The following is a 14,067-nucleotide window of genomic DNA, read 5'->3' on the forward strand; positions in this document are numbered from 1 at the left end:
GGCCAGAGCAAAGGGGCCGCGAGCCGGAGACGCCGGGTGGTAGGGGGTATCCGGAACGAGGGAGGGGGCGAAGGCTCCAAGCCCCCACGCGTCCCCCTCCACCCCACACCCTCGCTCGGCCCGGCCCGCGGCTAGGAGTCCAAGGCGCAAGGTCGCCAGTCCCTGGGCTGCCGCGCGCTCCGCCGCGGTCCGCAGCGCCCCGCCTCGGGCCCCGCAGCCACAGGTCCGCGAGCCCCGCGTGCGCGCGCGAGGCGGCCGGGGGTGGGGGGGGGCGGGGGCGGGGGTGGGGGCGCTGCCCCTGCTGCGCCCGTTGCTGCCCTACGCACCGCCCACTACGCTCCCCTCCGCGCCTCTGGCGGTCGCAGCTCTCCGTACCCCGGGACTGGGCGCTGCGGCCCCCAGAGCCACCGCGGAAGCCACTTCCCGGTCCACCGAGAGCCTGGGCGAGGGATCTGTTTATTCGGGGTATTAATTAGTCTTTGAGGAATCGTGCACCCACGTGCCAATACAGCTGCCCGTGTCGGGAGGGAGGGCGCCGCGAGCCGCCGGCCCACCGAGAAGGCAGACCCCGGCGGCGCCCCGACCCCCAGCGTGCTCCAGAGCGTCCCCCAGTGGCCGGGCAGGACCATGCACGGGGCCTGCCACCCGGCTCCGGAGTGGTTCCCCGGCTGCCCGGGGTCGCGGTAGACGCGCTCCGCGGGGTGCCGCGGGGTGCCGCGGGGTGCGCCAGGACCTCCGGGTCGCCACCCGCCCCCCCCTCAGAACTCGGACCGTGGGCGCTTGCCGCGTGGCTTTTTTCTTCCGAAAGGCCAGTGTTTTCTCTCTCCAGTTCAAGTCCCGAGGACTTGCCCAGTCTCCTCCCCTTAAGTCATTTCCAGCATCCTCCGGCAGCCTCGGGCAGCAAGGGGCGCCGGACGCTCGTCCCGGAGCCAGCGCCGGCGGTCCCCGTCCGCCCGGCGCATCCGCCCTTCTCCCTCCCTTCCGTGCTCCCTCCCTTTCTCTCTTCCTCTCTTTTCTCCTCTGCTCCCCCCGCCCTCTCTTGCCTCTTAAGTTTCCCGCACCGTGAATCCAACTGTTCCAAGCCTAGGCTCCCACCGAACCAAGCCTGAGCGCGACCCGGGCACTGAGACGCCGACTCCGCCGAGGCTGGACGAGGCAGCGGGACCGGTCCGCGCCTGAGCATGGAGATGAAGCGCCAGGGAGGGCATGTCCGGGGCGCCGGAGACGCCAGGCCCGAGTAGCTCCTCCATGGAGCCTGCCCAGAGCGACCCCTGCTCGCCGGCTTCGCCCCCAGTCCTGTGCGGTACGTACACTTCGCCTCCACAGTCCCGGAGAGGATGTCTTGGGGCGCCGTGGTGGGACACCGCGCAGGGGCGGCGGGAGGGCCGCTGCGTGGGGGACAGAGTGCGCCTGGCGGGTGACCTCACAGCCCCGGGCAGCCTTGCACTCTAGAAGTTAGCGACTGACGGTGCCCCTTGGCTCGAAAAAAAAAGTAGTGCCAAAGGATGTGCTTGTATGCGCGTGCATCTGTGCAGAAGGGTTGCATGGGTAAACTGAGCCCGGCTTTACTGTATGCAAATTGCGTTCCCTTTCCCCACCCCCACTCACCGACTGTGTGCCCACCGCCTAATCCTGGTCAGCTCTACCTACCCCTTCCTCTTCTAGTGCAACCCCCCCCCCCCCAGTCTCTCTCTAGCTCGCTTTCCCTCTCTCTTTCTCTCTCTGCTGGTGTGTACGTGTGTGAGCACTGCCAGGGCTGGCGAAGAACCAGCCGCCGCCTTTAAGTCCGAGCCGCCCGGCCATCAAACACTAGGGCAGGTCCCGCTGCCAGAGACGCTTGGGCTCCCAACCAGCCTGCACGCGTCTCCGTGTGCCCCGCCACCTCCTGTCTCCACCGCCCGGGAAGTCGCACCCGAGGAGTGCAGGGCGCAAGGAGCCCCTCATCCTCCTACCCTCCTGCCCGCCTGCCTGCGGACCGGGCGCTCGCTGGTTTCAGGCGCTGGATTTACTCGCTTTTCGATTTTTCCTGCCCCCCCCCCTTCCTGGTTTTTGGTCCACCCCTCCCCTCCACGACCCCCTTTCCTTGCTTGGTCGCCAAGCCTAACCTTGCCCGCGTGGTCATGGGATGTCTAATTTCATTTGTATCTAGGCTGCTGAGAGCGCTCCTTGCTCTGTAAAGTGGATGTCAGGTGGATCTATGTTTTTGAAGGAACAAAGACTCAGCGAAAGCACCGCCGAGGAAGTTTGAGACGCGGGAGGATGCAGGCTGCGTGCTGGTACGTGCTTCTCCTCCTGCAGCCCACCGTCTACTTGGTAAGTCGCTGCCGATCCCGCGCCCCCGCAATCCCACCCTGGTCGCGAGGCCAGACAACCGGGGGCGCACGGGAGGAGGGTGAGACCGCCAGTTCAGCGAGAGCAGCGTTCCTAGCGACCGTGTTGGAACAACTTTGGCAAGCTGGTCTTTGGATCCCTGCGGGATTTTCCGGGGTTCCCACCCTCATATCTTGCTCAAGTCTCCCCTCTTCCTGCGTGTGATTCTGAACAGCGTCTAGGGCGCCCTGGACCCCCAGAAAGCGAGGAAATAGTGGGACGGGATGCTTAATGGGGAGAGAGGGCAAAGCGAAAGGCTTGAAGACATGGAAACTCTCATTAGTTCATCCACAGAGTTTGAACGAAAGGAAATGGAGGTAGGGAGTGCGGAGCACGAATCTGCCTAGGTCTGTGACTTTGAAAGTGCACCCACCCACCTAGTCCCCCAGTTTGTTGATAACAGCACGTAAAGAAGTGCAAGGTAACTTTGTTCGCCTTATAGGGTTCAGAGGACAAGTAAATCAGATAACAGCACCACAGGCGATGAGAGAGAGTTAGGTCAGGGATGCCCCGGCAAACATGCATTGGCTCTCCACCCTCTCCTCCCAATCTCTTCTTTCCACCAGATAACCGAACCCCAGTTCCAGCGCCGAGCTTCTTACTAGGGGATGGCAGACCTTGTTATCAGGAAAACACTAAGCAAACCCACTGCCTCAGTCTTTCTGGAGTGGAGTTTCGGGGGTCTGGATTTTGTGCACTGTTGGGACTGGAGGTGGAGGTGAACTGGTAGCTGTGGGCACCGCGTGGAGCCAAGGAGGAGAGCATTTTCCCATGTCTGGCTTCAGGGAGGGCCAGGGACACTCGCACCCTGCTGGCGAAGTTGTGTTCAGTGCACTGACTCCCCATAGCTTATTTCTGAGCCACAAGAGTGCCCTGAGGGGCACACTCAGTGTGTTCTGACCAGGGGCAAGGAGCACTGGAGCGGCCTGAGCTCTCTGACGGGTCTGGAAAAACGGGAGAGAGGGGCGGTGCCGTCGTCCCTCAATCCCAAGAGCTTCAGACCCCACAAGCCTGGGAGCAAAAGTGTTGCCAACCCCGAAATTGAGAGCATTTCCCAGCTGTCGCCCTGGTGCATGTGACTGCGGGGCTGCTAGTTGTGTGAACTCTGTGTATGTTAATGAGTGTAAACGCGTGTGTGAATATGTATGTGAGGGTGTGTGCATCTCACGGGTTTCAGCTTCACAGTCCAAGAACCCTCAGTGTTGCCTGTCTTTGCATCTTTATCGCTTGACTGTCGCAGCCGCGGACGCCAGAGGGCGCTGCACGTCAGTGTCCTCGCCTACAGGACACCTTGGGGTAAACAGGTGAAAGCCAGGGCAGCCAATACAAAAGAATAGCCTTTCTGACTCAGTCACCGAAGTCTGTGCCTTTCCCGGCTGGCTGGAACGCAGACAGAATGCAAAAATTGTCCTTCCCATTTCCCATCTTCAATCATTCTTGCCCGCACCTGTGTCCAGTCAACCCACTGACATTGAGAGCCTAAAGACCGAGGGCAGAAAGTTTGGCCAGAGGAAATACAGCAATTGTTTATTGAAAGAAGGGGAGGACCGCAAAATGAAAGCTACAGAGGAGGGACATTAACGATCCCCTTGACCATGGAAACCCTCCTGCCCCTTTGCTCTGCATACCTTTACACCTGACCTGAACCTCAGGACTGTTCTTACGTCCTTGGACTGTTGCTTACACACGGCAAAGGCTCGTGGCTGTGGTGCAGTTTATTGCTTGGAGCAAGTGTTTCGATAGTCTGGAAAATAATCTATCAAAAGCAGAAGTGAAATCAATACGTTGTGTTAAATTTTAAATGTGTTTGTTGGCAGTTAAACCGTTTTCCACTCATTACAACAACAGTGCTGGATTTATTCTAATGCGCTGCGTTCTCAACAACAAGCGCATTAATTCTCCTTTAATTGTAAACTGGGAGCATTTGAAAACCATTCAGTGTGCAAATTATGCTGATTCAATTACCGTTTAGTTACAGACTTCATTACCTGAATGCCTTTTGGCAATACGGAGAAAGGAGACAATTTTTCCAATTTCACTCAAAACAATACGAAATGTGAACAATAAAATAGAGAAGGCGATTTAGAAGTCCATTCTTTTCTCTCCGATCTAAAGTTGTTTTGTGTGTCGGGGATTAGAAACCACACGGTACCACAAAAACAAAAGGCTGGTGGCTGTGACCCAAGGTGGTATTTCCAGGGATTGTAATCCCATAGTTATTTGCCCACAGAATTCCAAGATATTTTCCTGGAAGAGCAGGGAGCTGGTTTTTACTATGGAAATAAAGAGGTGAATTGGGCAGGAAGGACAGGTGTGGTTCTAGGCAGGTAAGGAAGTAGAGAGCCTTGATTAAAACTCTAGGACAATGAGACAGACCAAGTAATGGTCAAAGCTTCTTTCTCCATCTCTTTTATTAAACATCACATACAGTAACTGAATTTATCATTTTTTTGCACCTGTATCTTAGGACATCCCAGATCTTTGCAAGAAACTGCAATAGATGCCTGCAGTTTGTCAGGAACTGAACTGCTTCAAGTTACACTCCAAGAAGGCAGGAGTGGCAAAAACCAGTATTTTATCTTATTTTTTCTTCTTGAGAGGCCATAAACCAAGAAGGAGTTTAATGAGTAGTTTTATATCTTTAAGAGCTCACACAACAAGTTAAGTGAGAGGGTGCTCTATTTATGCATTGCCTCCTAGCTGATAGCACAGTACACCTTTCTTTTTAAGCCCCCCGGAATTCCAGTTATGTTTTCTAAGGAGTGATTGCCACATTATGTCCAGGGGACAAGATTTGTTTAGGTATCTCTTGTACAAAAATATTCCTGCTTCTGCTTATAGAGAAATGCCTTAAATATTCCCAAATTGGCGATTTAAAAAAAAAAAAAGAAAAAGAAAAACAATTCTCTACCTAACAGGTCAGGGCTCTGTTCTTAAGCCACACTCTCCTGCCTGCATTTGAGTGAATGTTTTCAAAATGTTTCTTGGCCCAAGGTTCTTTGAATTTCTGTTTTAGCTTAAGGATTTGAGTGTCTTTTTTTTGTGTGTTTATTGAGAGATGTGTCTGTCCTATTTCAAACTGGAAGCTTATTTAGTACTGCAATGGAAAGTTAATTAGAAATGTGTCTACAAAGTAACCTTCTGAAGCATATTAGCTAGCATACTCAAAAATCACCACAGGGATAACTTCAGCCATAAATGCAGGGAAGTAGGAAACCATTTTTTAAAAAATAAAGGCAAGGAAATTTTTTGTCTATTGAATTTTGTGTACTTATTGTAGATTTTAAAGTCTCAATTTAGTAGGAGAGGAACCTATGGCATAACAATACTTGTTTAAAAATATTAAAAAAAAGGTCCTGCAATCTTTATTCTCCTGTCAGTTCTGGACAGATTCCAGGATGTTCTCAGTATGATAGAATTGGGTAACAGGACAATGGGATTTTCACTGAATTGAAGCACACATTGGATAAACTAGGAATATATTGTTTCTGGTTCTGAAGAAAGGGAGTTCTGAATTGGGTTCTTTTTGGTGGATCAAACGGAAGAATAGGCCAGGGTACACAGGGAGAACACCTGCCAGCAGAAAGCAGAGGTGTCTTGTTGGGGGCTCACCTGTGGCAATTTTCAGAGTTCAGAACTGAATCTAATGAGCTCTCCCTGGGCATGTCAACAAAAAAGTTACTCAGAAATTGAGTCCAGAGAATCTGGCAAGGGGTTGCATGATGTTATGGTGATCAGTCACACATCCACAGTTCTATTTTTATGAGAAGAGGCTTCTCATCCTCCAACTTAGATCCCATCAGTTCTGCTAGAAATGAAAATTGCTAATAATCTAGTTGCTTTTTTAACCAATATGATCAAGAATTGAAAAATTCTTTCTAAACCTTGTCCTTAAAAAGATTTTGAGTCAATTACTCCCTCAAATTTAGGGTGTCCTTAAAATGTGAATACCACCCCAATTGTTTAATAGAGATTAAAGAGTGATTAATATATCCATAGAATACTACCTCTTTACTATTAGAAGCCAGACAATTTTGGTGAATTTTACTCAGTGTGAAGGTGGCTGTTAAGAACTGAGGAAAGTGAGGGAAAAAGCAGCAGGAGAGAGACCATCAAAGTCTGTCCTTTGGACTAGGTATGGGCACTGTATTTACATCCTTTGAAAATTAAGCCACTGTCCACTGAAAATTTTACAGTTTGAGCTTATTCCTGAAAAGAAGAGTGCATTAACTACCTAACAGTGGCTATTCAGTGTTTTCTATTAAGGCCAGTTCTTGGAGGCAGTACTAAAAGTTCCCTAACACCACTGCATTTCCTGATTTTTCTATCCCACATCAGCGTTCCTGATAAAGGGAGAATTAAACCTAGATGTTTGAAGGATCCTGTGCCCTGGGAACATAACATGAAAATGTATCAGTCCCAAGACATATTCTAGGGCTCTGTGGGAGAACAAGTTGCTACTATTCCAGGCATTTTCCTGAAATGTTTCGGTTTTCCATTGACCAAGAAAGCAGCTCCTCTGGTGTGTGGGAAGCACTTGGGTGGGTTGCCCTTCTGCCACACTTCAGGAGGATTATCGTGGTGGTCTGGGGCCTTCTAGTGATAGCTTCTGGGAGAAACTGCCTTCAGTATTAGAAGGGGGAAAACCACAATTATTCCAACTTTCCCAGCTGTATTTTCCCAGAAAGCCATTAAGTTCGTGGCTCCTCTTTGTGCGAACTTGATTTCTATTTGGCTTTGAATTGTTGACGGCTATTTCCTTCTTAATGAAAGTGTTGTCTGGGTGAAAAACATATCTGGTGGCAGGAAAATTGGTTGATTTTTTTGAGATAGGTGCCCAATGTCCTACTTTTCTATCTGAGGGAAAATTTTCTGCAGACTACAGAAATTGACAGCATTGTCCAGGTAATAACCACCGTGGACAATATTTTCAAAAAGACATTTGAGTGATGAAAGCATTTGGATATTGCTTTTTCAAATAAGCAATTTCCCGTCTTGGCCTTCTTTGATTTTTATAGGGGGTGGGAGAGAAGGGACCAGGGATTGGCAAAGGGAAGCCTTCCTGGTTTCTCCCAGTCCTGAAATATTGAGGTGCTCCTCAGCTTCGCTTGGAATTCCGGGGTCTGAAGAGCGCTGAATGGGATTGGCTGTCTGGGCATTGATTTTGAGAATCAAGAGGGAATCTTGGGAATGAGGAATGACACTCTTCTTGCACTCCCCTGCCCAGAAATAAAGCAGATGGAAGCTTTGAAAGTTGCATGCTCTCAAGCGGCTAGTTAGGAAGTCTGCATTCTTTCCGAGTTGTCTGTTGGTTTTAAATAAGGTGCCTGGCTTTGATTTGATTCCGGAAAGTTCCCTTAAAGCAACCAAGTCCTTCTGGAGCCTCAGATCTCCTTCTGAGACTCGAACAGTCTTTGCCATTTTGATTCACAGAGGGAGGCGGGCTAGGCGCGGGTCGGGTCAGCTGCTCCCAGGAGCAGCGGGGTGGCAAGGCGGGTACGCTCTCTCGCCTACCCCTGCAGTCGCCTCGCCACCACTCCTTAGGTCGGGACAAGTGTCTGCAGGAAGTTGCGGTCTTGATTTATCCGCTGCTCAAGCTTCCGACCAGCTAGCTCTTTTTCTCTATGTCAGCACTAACCCCTCCCGGAGCTCGGTAAACAAGGCGCGCACATTTTTTTCTGCCGTCGATTGGCATGTTGACGACTCTGCTTGAAGGAATGTGACAATAAAGTGGGAAACCAAAGCTTGGCAAGCACTTAATCAAGGATAAAAAGGTTCCGCTGTAAGGATGTCACTCAATTTATTGTGAAAGTCGAATGAATTACGTTTAATGAAAGTGCTCCCCAGATGAATATTACCAGCAATTTCCTGAGTTGGCTCTGTCAGCTCGAGATGAGGAAATGCCAACCCAGATCAGAAATGAGCGCCCATCTCAATTACTATGCAAGCTTTCCAAGAGCGGCTTTTTATTGAGATAATATACATTGGCGGCTTCTTCGTGCCCCTCCGCGCGCCTAGGAGCGCATTTGCGCGTTTTCCAAGTTTGCCATCTGCTCTCGAAGGTTGCAGGTTGTTGTTTATACTTCTAATGAGTGCACCGCGTTTCTGCTGCGGGCTGGAAACCTAATTACCCCCTCTGTAAACAGCTTTTTTTTTTTTTTTTTTTCCTGGTACATTTTGTTTACTATGGAGGTGCGGGCTGGCGGGGGTGACGTGGGGGTGGGACGGAGAGAAATCCTTTGCTCGGGAGCCCTGCGTTACAGAAAGTTCCTTTGTCATTTAGTCCGGTGCTCTGGGTGGTGGAAAGCAAAGTGGCGACCAGAGCGGGGGCGCCGGGAGAGGGAGCACGGTGGGGTCCCAGGAGCAGCGAGGGTGCATCCGCTTGCCTCTCCCGCCGCCGGTAGCGAAAAGTCTTCTAGCGCTCCAGCTTCCTTTAAATAAATGAGGGTATTTTACTTGTTCAAGCCGGAAATACGACGGGGAGGGGGAAACACAGGCCGCAGCCGGAGCACATCACCTCATCTGCATGAGAATGGAGAACCGAGAGTCTTTTCATGTACTGCTTCTTTCTCCCACAATAAGACAAATTGCTGCTTAGAAATACCGAGTGTTTCCTTAGAAACTGGCTCGTGGGGGCTCTGCGCGTCCCGGTTGAACCTGACTTCGGCCAGGCCTGGCCCATCACCTTCGTAACCCCAGTGGATTTTGACGGGAAGGATCCGAGGTAGTGGCGGTGGGGGCCGCAGAGGCAGGCTGGGCGCCCTCGCCCCAGCAGAGGGAGGGGGCGTCCTCCTGGCCCATCCTGCCCTAGGTCTCAGGATCCCTCCCCATCCCACTGATTTTAAAGGCCATTTCAAGTCGTCTTCTACAGTTAGAAGCGAGAAACTTCCTTCGACGTAGGCTTCATACCCGAGAACCGGCAACTCATCCCTCTCCCCAAAGCCGCAGAGTGTTCGGGCCCCGGGAAGTTTCGCAGCCGGAGTCGCTGCCGCCGCAGCTGCGCGCTCTGTTTTCCGCTCTTAGCCTCAGGTGACCTCGAGCAATCCCAGCTGGCTCGAGCACACACGGCTACAGCCCTCTCGCGTCTAGACCCCCAAGCCTTCACACCAAAGCGTTGCTTCTGCGGAACTTTTTGCGGACGCCGCCGAGCTTCGGGGCTTCTGGGGCAGCAGGCAGGACCGCAGCGGTTCTGGGGAGGGAGGTCGCCGGCGCCCGGAGGGAGCGGGGTCGCCGGCGGGTGGCGGAGGCAGCCCGGCCCGCGGAGCAGGGCTTCAGGACCACGGACAGAGCCCCAGGCCCCGCCCCGCCAGGGGTCCGCGGCCGAGCATCCCCGCCGCCGCGCGGGCTCCGCGCCCCTGCAAGTGGAGTCGGCGCTTTCCGCGGACACTTTACCGCCCAGTCGCGACTCAAACCCGCCTCCCCCTCCCAGGCGTTCGGGAGCCCTGAGCTCGGGTCGCTGGGTCCCCAGTGTTTCCTGCGGCCGCATCAGCTCGTTTGCACCCCTTCCCCCGCCCCCCCGCCTCCGTGGCTGCGGCGTCACGTGACTACCGCAGAGTTTAGGCTGAACCGAGGTGAATCCTAGGTTCCCCCACTTCTCTCCTCTCCTGTCCACATTCCCTCGCACAGTTGGCTAAATCTCCCCCTCCTCCCAAGCAAACATGAATGAAGTGATGTAGAGCTCCAAGGCTTCCTAACAACGTAAAAGTCCCGTCTGACACGCAAGGAAACGGAGGGTACGGAGAAGGGAAGCAACTTTGTCGCCGGAGTAGAACCTCGCGGGGGCCAGTGACTCGTGCGCTACCTCCCACCTGCGGGCAGCGCGGCCGGAGCCACAGGGACACCCTCCGGGACCAGGCGCCCTTAGAAAAGCGACGCGGGTGGAGGGTAGGAAGTCTTAATTATTATGAATTTCTAAAGGAGCAGTAATTATTCACGGGGAGCAGGACAAACCACAAGCCCGGGCAAAGGAATCGATATATTTCCTATCGAAAGTGCCTGGCTCGCTTTTAATGCAGACGAATTGGGATGCAGCCTCATTATTTTCCGTGCGGTTAGGCTCCCCGGCGTGGGGCCTGATGCAGCGTGGAATCTATCATCATTAGAAGCAGGATGGGATAGGGGGAAGTTTCTCCTTATTTACCTAACAAAACAAACAGGCAGAACCCCAACAACCCCCAAACACCCTGACACAACCGTTGCCCCGCCTCCCCCTTCCTTCCTCCACCCCCCCTTGTCCGGCTTGCTGTTGCAGACTCTCCCCTGGCCTTTCTGAGCCTTCCAGAGCCAACACTGCGGCCATTGAAAGTGTGCGCAGTTTCTCCTTGGCTGTGGTCACACGGTTGATTTGGTCCAGAAATAATAAGCCCGGGAGTACCCAGAGTTGGCGCTAGGGGTTCTCTGTGTCAAAGGCGAGGGTTGGCTGAGAAGTTCTCTCAGTTTCTCTCCCCTTAGTGCAAGCGGTAATCCTTTCAGGATACCTAATTCTGCAAATCCCCTCAGCATTAAAGGAGCAGAGGTCTGGCAGGCAGTGCTAGCTTCATCAACCTGTGTGAGAAGCCAGCTTGGAGAAAGGCAAACCCCGGAGAAGAGAACCGATCTGAAGGTGAAGAGAGGCGGGGATTTGAATAGAAACGGAAAGGAAGGTTCAAGTGCAGTGCTTCCTCCGGGGCCTTGTAGGAAGGCCTTCCTCTTTTGATGGAGAAGCTGGCCTTTTGCCGGCTGGGAATGGGCCCCACCTCAACCCACTGAAGATGCTACAAGTGTCCGGGGTCCTGCCTAGTGACTTGCACAGCGTTTTCCTATTTCTACCCATTTGTGCAGCCAGCACCTGGGCACAGTCTTTCTTACTCTTAGAAATTGCCTGCTGCCCCTAGTGGGCAGCTGCTGGGTTTAAAGTTGTATTCTTATGTGGATGTCTTCACTGTTTCCTGCAATGCTTTGCTCTTAGGTCAACAAAGAGGTGTGTGTGTGTGTGTGTGTGTGTGTGTGTGTATTTTTGAGTGCTTGGTCTTCATCTGGCTCATCCCTTCTTTATAACAGATCAGTCTAGCAGAGAAGATAGGGTGTGGCACTTAAAAAAAGCTAACTCCTCCTCCTTAATTGCATTAAAATTAATAATAACATCTTTAATAGCATTAATGAATAGAAAAATTAAAATTGTGCATTTCCAAGCCCTAAAGTAGAAATGATACCCTTTACTCCTTGGATATTCTTTTCCTTAGAGCCCAGCGTTTCATGGTATATTGCGATTACCTGAGTGTCTTTGTTTCCTTGCTGTCAGAGACAGCGAGCTAACTCAATACCAGGACTGTATGATCTACTGACATCATTTCCTCCCACCATCTTCATTTTTAGAGGCTTTATAATTAAACTCTGTGAGATATATGTAACATGCATCCAGCGGAGAGCCTTTTTATTTATATTTATGTAGCATGCTGAGGAAGGAAAATTAAGGAAGTGCTTATATTGAAGTAATAAGCCTGCTTTGATATTAGCAGGAATGTCCTTTTAATTTACTTTTCTCAAGTCTAAAGACTATCTCTGGAAGACCAGACCCCACAGTCATGTCTTTTTAAGGAGAGATTCCAATAAAGTGAAAAGACATTTATTAGCTTGTACTAACTTAGTGGAACAAAAGGCCCTGGCTAACCACTCACTGAAAATGTATACTTAGCATGGAAAGTTGCAGTATGATGCAGGAAGCTGAGCAGAAAGAGCTAGCTGGAAACATCTGCAAGGCCCTACATTTTTCTCTGCCTCTCCCTGCACCTAACCCATCACAAGATACACATTTATACATAGTGTAACAAGGCCTTTCAGAGCCAAAACAAAGACATCACATGGCAAATTGGGAGGAATTTTAATAAAACCAAAAGTCACAGTCTAAAAGGAAGGAGACAGATTTTCTTCTTTAAGATAAGTTATTACTAAGAAAAAATTATGATAGAAAGGCTTGGAGGAAATTTCCTCACTTAGAAGAGTCTTTCTCTTTTCCAGGTTAAACATAACACCCATACGCACACAGCAGAGCAAGATTAGATGTACATCTGTACATCTCTCTTTGAAAGATTCCGTGGGAAATTATAGCAGGGAATTCTTTTGTTTTCTAAGTTGCTGGCCTTGAAATCCCAACTTGAGTTTGACAGCAACATTTCCTTGATAGGAATCTGGTTACTGACACTATACTGTTGTCCTGTTTATGTCAGTATTTTCAGCTATAGAAGGAAAGCAACTTTGGTAAAGAAACTACTGGCATGACGGTGTGAATTCTGGTTATGTACACACACACACACACACACACACACACACGCCAACCTCTCTAGCTGAACTTTAGAAAATGATTCTTCTTCCTTGTAACCTTGTAGCTGAATGTTATTGGAGGCCCACAGGTATATAAAACAGCTTATATAAAATTAATGGACTGCTTTACATTCAAGATCTCTTACTTGTGAAGCCCTTGTGAAATATCACATCTACTTAAAATAGGAAGAATATAAAGTCAGGTTTTGTGTGCAATCAATAGTTGTAAATGGTTCGGTGAAATATTTGATTGTTTTGAGTGAGTTTGACAATGTGATGGAAATTTATTGTCCTTCTTTGTGCACTGATGTGCTAATCATAAGGCTGCCCCTCTTTTATGTACTTGACCAGTTTTGAGACTGATTATAAGACTCCCAGGTAACATCTAAGTACACAACCAAAATTTTAGGAAAGATGCATTTATTGATTTGCCAGATTACAAGGGGATCCATGGACCACTATGAAGAAAAATAAACTGACCCTCCAATACTGTATTGTTTTCTTTAAAATGATCAACAATATACTTACTGTTTTATTGGAGTTGTATACTATGAATACTTAAGATGCATTTTTGAAGAAGAAAATAAGTGGAGGTTTTAAGTTAGTCTCAAACTTCATAAAAAAGACTTTCTGAATATAGTGAAATTATTAAAATAAATCTCTTCAGCCACTTTGCATAAATGTGGACAATATTTAGAAAAATTGGAGGTCCTCATTCTTTTCTTTCTTTAGACATATATTAAAGACCATGTGTTTCTTTATTTCATCACTTGGTTTATGGATCTTGAAGACATAAGCCATAAGCCTCACTACAAATTTCTTTCCTCTTTCTTTCTATTCCCTTCCTTCCTTCCTTCCTTCCTTCCTTCCTTCCTTCCTTCCTTCCTTCTCTCCCTCCCTTTCTTCCTTTCTTTTTCTCTTTCTTTTTTAATTGTGTCTTTTCATTTAGAGAGTGAAGCCTTTCTTTTCTTTTGCCTGATTAGATTGAGAATTATAATGCCAAAAGCCATAGTTATGTTTTCAAAAACTTCTTCCCTCTTCCCTCTATTTCATTCAAAGATTACCTAAAGTAATCAGACTTTTATTTTTTCCCCTTTCCTCCTCTTTGTAAAGATGGCCCTTGTACTATTGTGTTAATATCTCTTTTAAATAAGAAACGGTGCTGCCCTAAATTACCAACTGGCTATATTCTTTGCTGATGCTGCTCAATGCATGATGGAAAACTCTTAAAAAAAACATGGGCTGGATTACATGAATTCCATTACACTTTCTGTTTGAGAAGTTTTCAATGAAAATACTATAATTAATCCCATATTCGATTCTAAATCTATTTGTAGAATGGTGAGCTGTGATTTGTTGATGGAGCAGCTGTGGTGTTGGTAATAGGGCTATATGATC

General features: G+C 49.5%; 1 protein-coding gene across 3 annotated transcripts in view; it reads left to right on the top strand.

The window, feature by feature from the left end:
- Window positions 1-291: 291 nt before the first annotated feature.
- NXPH1 (neurexophilin 1) overlaps window positions 292-14,067 on the top strand; it is a 287,509-nt gene continuing 273,733 nt past the window's right edge. For 2 of the 3 annotated variants that reach the window (XM_041727364.1, XM_041727366.1), the window contains exons 1-2: window positions 292-1,303; window positions 2,150-2,313. In XM_041727364.1, coding sequence (XP_041583298.1) covers window positions 2,260-2,313 — 54 coding nt within the window. In that variant the 5' untranslated portion in view covers window positions 292-1,303; window positions 2,150-2,259. Of the gene's footprint in view, window positions 1,304-1,852; window positions 2,314-14,067 lie in introns of those variants that run through there. The other variant, XM_041727365.1, reaches the window with a different exon arrangement.

This window comes from Vulpes lagopus, chromosome 13 (genome assembly GCF_018345385.1).
Source record: "Vulpes lagopus strain Blue_001 chromosome 13, ASM1834538v1, whole genome shotgun sequence".
NCBI classification, from domain to species: domain Eukaryota; kingdom Metazoa; phylum Chordata; class Mammalia; order Carnivora; family Canidae; genus Vulpes; species Vulpes lagopus.